This window comes from Pterocles gutturalis, unplaced genomic scaffold (assembly GCF_000699245.1).
Source record: "Pterocles gutturalis isolate BGI_N339 unplaced genomic scaffold, ASM69924v1 scaffold20656, whole genome shotgun sequence".
In the NCBI taxonomy this organism is placed as follows: Eukaryota; Metazoa; Chordata; class Aves; order Pterocliformes; family Pteroclidae; genus Pterocles; species Pterocles gutturalis.
Window position 1 is genome coordinate 2,053 of NW_010098411.1, and position 2,672 is coordinate 4,724.

The 2,672-nt window shown below is 60.8% G+C and overlaps 1 protein-coding gene across 1 annotated transcript in view; it reads right to left on the reverse strand.

Annotated features, from left to right (window-relative positions):
* The window catches only part of NCF1 (neutrophil cytosolic factor 1), a gene marked incomplete at its 3' end in the record, with an annotated part of 4,326 nt that extends 1,854 nt beyond the window's left edge, over positions 1–2,472 (reverse strand). The window contains exons 1-3 of the mRNA XM_010072927.1: positions 2,401–2,472; positions 1,716–1,796; positions 1,143–1,218 (exon numbers count right to left, since the gene is read on the reverse strand). Of these exons, the coding sequence (XP_010071229.1) occupies positions 1,143–1,218; positions 1,716–1,796; positions 2,401–2,472 (229 nt within the window). The remainder of the gene's footprint in view (positions 1–1,142; positions 1,219–1,715; positions 1,797–2,400) is intronic.
* Between the last annotated feature and the right edge of the window lie 200 nt (positions 2,473–2,672).

Here is a 2,672-nt window from a genome sequence, read left to right on the forward strand (position 1 = left end):
GCGAGCGTGGCCGGGTGCCGGCGTGGAGGAGAGCTCTGTGCAGGTGGCCTCATCCCCTGCAGCCTGGGGACATGCGCAGAGCTCGTGCAAGCCCGGAAAAGACCCCATGTGACCCCATTTCAGTTATGGGATAACTCCATTTGACCCCATTTCATTTCATAAGTCCCCCATCTGCCCCCAGCCTAAGCCCAGCTGCTGGGTCACAAACGCGGTGACGACACCGGGGCACACAGAGGGACTCAGGGGCCCGGCCCGTGGCCAGGGGACATGCACCCCCCTCCCTTGGCCACAGGGCACGTCCTGCAGCAGCTGCTCTTGCCCCCAGGGGTCCAAAATGCCACTGGCGGCCCTGCTCCATGGCAGTGCTGACCCTCATGTTGGGGTGCACCCGATGGCACCCCTGTCCCCCTGCAGCAGTCCAACACCTGCCTTGTCCCCAGCACTTTCAGTTCCCCAAATGGGCCGAGGAGGCTCTGGACAGCCCCGGCACGGCGGCGGCAGAGCCTGGGGAGGGTCCCGGCATGGTGGTGTCAGTCCAGCCCCCGGGGGAGGCCCCCCCCAAGACGTGGCACCGGCACCGCCGTGGGGTGCAGGTTTATTCCTCCTCGAGAGGTGTTGACCACAACCCGCAGCTATTTCTCACGCTCCTTCCTGCCGCTGTTAAAGCAGGAAATTCAGTACAAGGGGGAATTTTGCTGACCTGCACCTTGCTTGGGGACAAAGCGTCAGCTCTTTGGATTTGTATTCACTCCCTGTCACTGAAGACGTTGCATTGCTTCCTCTTACAGAATATCTGTTGACATAAGGGCACTAAAACCGATCCTGGTGATGGAAAACAGGACTCAGCTCAGCTCAGGCCACCCAAGGCCAGACCCTGTGCACTGGTCAGGGGTCACAGCGGATGCTCCGGGAAGCATCCTGGGGGTGCCCAGCCTCTGGGGAGGAGGGATGTGGTCTGCAGGGCTGGTGGGTGTTGGGAGAAGCTGCTGCCTCTCTGGGGTTTTGATTCCAAGCCCAGAACAGAAATCACACCAGGTGCCTGCACGGGAGGCAGCTGGCAGAGCTCAGCCCACGGGGAATTTCCCAACCAGCCGCAGTTTCTATTTCAGCCGCCAGCCCCAGCCCCAGTGCCTGCCCCTCACCTGGCAAGTGCGGGATGATCCGGCTCTCCACATTGATGTCCCCGGATTCGATGGGAAACATCTCCTTCAGCGCTTTCTGCGGAGCAGAGACCGGCATGGCTGTGAGGATGGCACTGGGGGACACCCCATGGCACCCAACCCCCTGCCTGCATCTTGCCCCCCTTCCCCCTGCCCATGGGCACAAGCTGCTGGGACCTGATGGCTCAACACCAGGAGAAAACAGCCGAGGGAGCACAGACCAGTGGGTCCCCATTCACAGGGTGAAGGAGATTGAAGCACTGGGACCCAGAAGCCTCTTTTGAGCCAGGTTTGATTTTGGGGCAATTTCAGCTGGAATTCATAGAATCACAGAATGGTTTGGGTTGGAAGGGACCTTAAAGCCCACCCAGTTCCACCCCCTGCCCTGGGCAGGGACACCTCCCACTAGCCCAGGTTGCCCAAAGCCTCCTCCAGCCTGGCCTTGAACCCCTCCAGGGATGGGGCATCCACAGCTGCTCTGGGCAACCTGGGCCACTGCCTCACCCCCCGCACAGGAAAGCACTCGCCCTCCTCTTTCCCCCCAGCACGACTCACGTGGAACTCATAGATCTCGGTGAACCGGCGGTAGACGAGCTTTTCGGAGAGGTCGTTCCACTTCACCAGGAACATGTAGACCTGGGGGGGCAGAGCCGAGGCGCTGCAGCTCTGCAGGGGAGCGGGACCCCCCACCTGCAGCTGCCAAAGCCCCTGGGGAGCCCCACGGGTGGCTCAGTTTCTCCCACCACCCCAAGCAGCGAGCAGGCTGGGTGCAAGGGAAGCTCGGTGGGATGGGCTGGGGACAGAAACATGAAGCCGAGAGGGAATCAAAGAGGGAAAAGCCTTTTCCAAGCCTGTGAAGTAACCAACGGCTTGCAAAGGATGTGCCCAAAATCTTGGGTCCAAAGCCCCTGGGGAGCCCCACGGGTGGCTCAGTTTCTCCCACCACCCCAGGCAGCGAGCAGGCTGGGTGCAAGGGAAGCTCGGTGGGATGGGCTGGGGACAGAAACATGAAGCCGAGAGGGAATCAAAGAGGGAAAAGCCTTTTCCAAGCCTGTGAAGTAACCAACGGCTTGCAAAGGATGTGCCCAAAATCTTGGGTGTTCAGGATATTTTAGCCTTTGGCTGCCTCCAGCCATGAGCCCCGCAAAAAAGGCTCTGAGGCTGTCGGTCATGTTTCTCTAAAGAAATAAGCTGGCTAGGCTTGTCACCCCAGCTTGTCGGAAGGTCTCTGCATACTCACATAGTGCTGGCTGGGGAAAAACCTCTTCTCATAGCCCAGCAGCTCGATGTGCCGGATAAAGGTGTCCCCCATCGCTGCTCCGAGCTGCCGTGCCCCGCTCCAGCCCCTGCTCCTGCCTCCCCGGCCGGCTGGGCGTCAAAACTCGCCTCTGCCGTCTTACGGCGCCGCTTTGCCGTTACAGCCGCTGGGGAAGCGGAAGCCCCGCTGCAATCGCGCCCGTGATCGCTCACCCGCTGTGGTTTGTATTGAGTCGGTGTTTCCCGTGGGGAGTC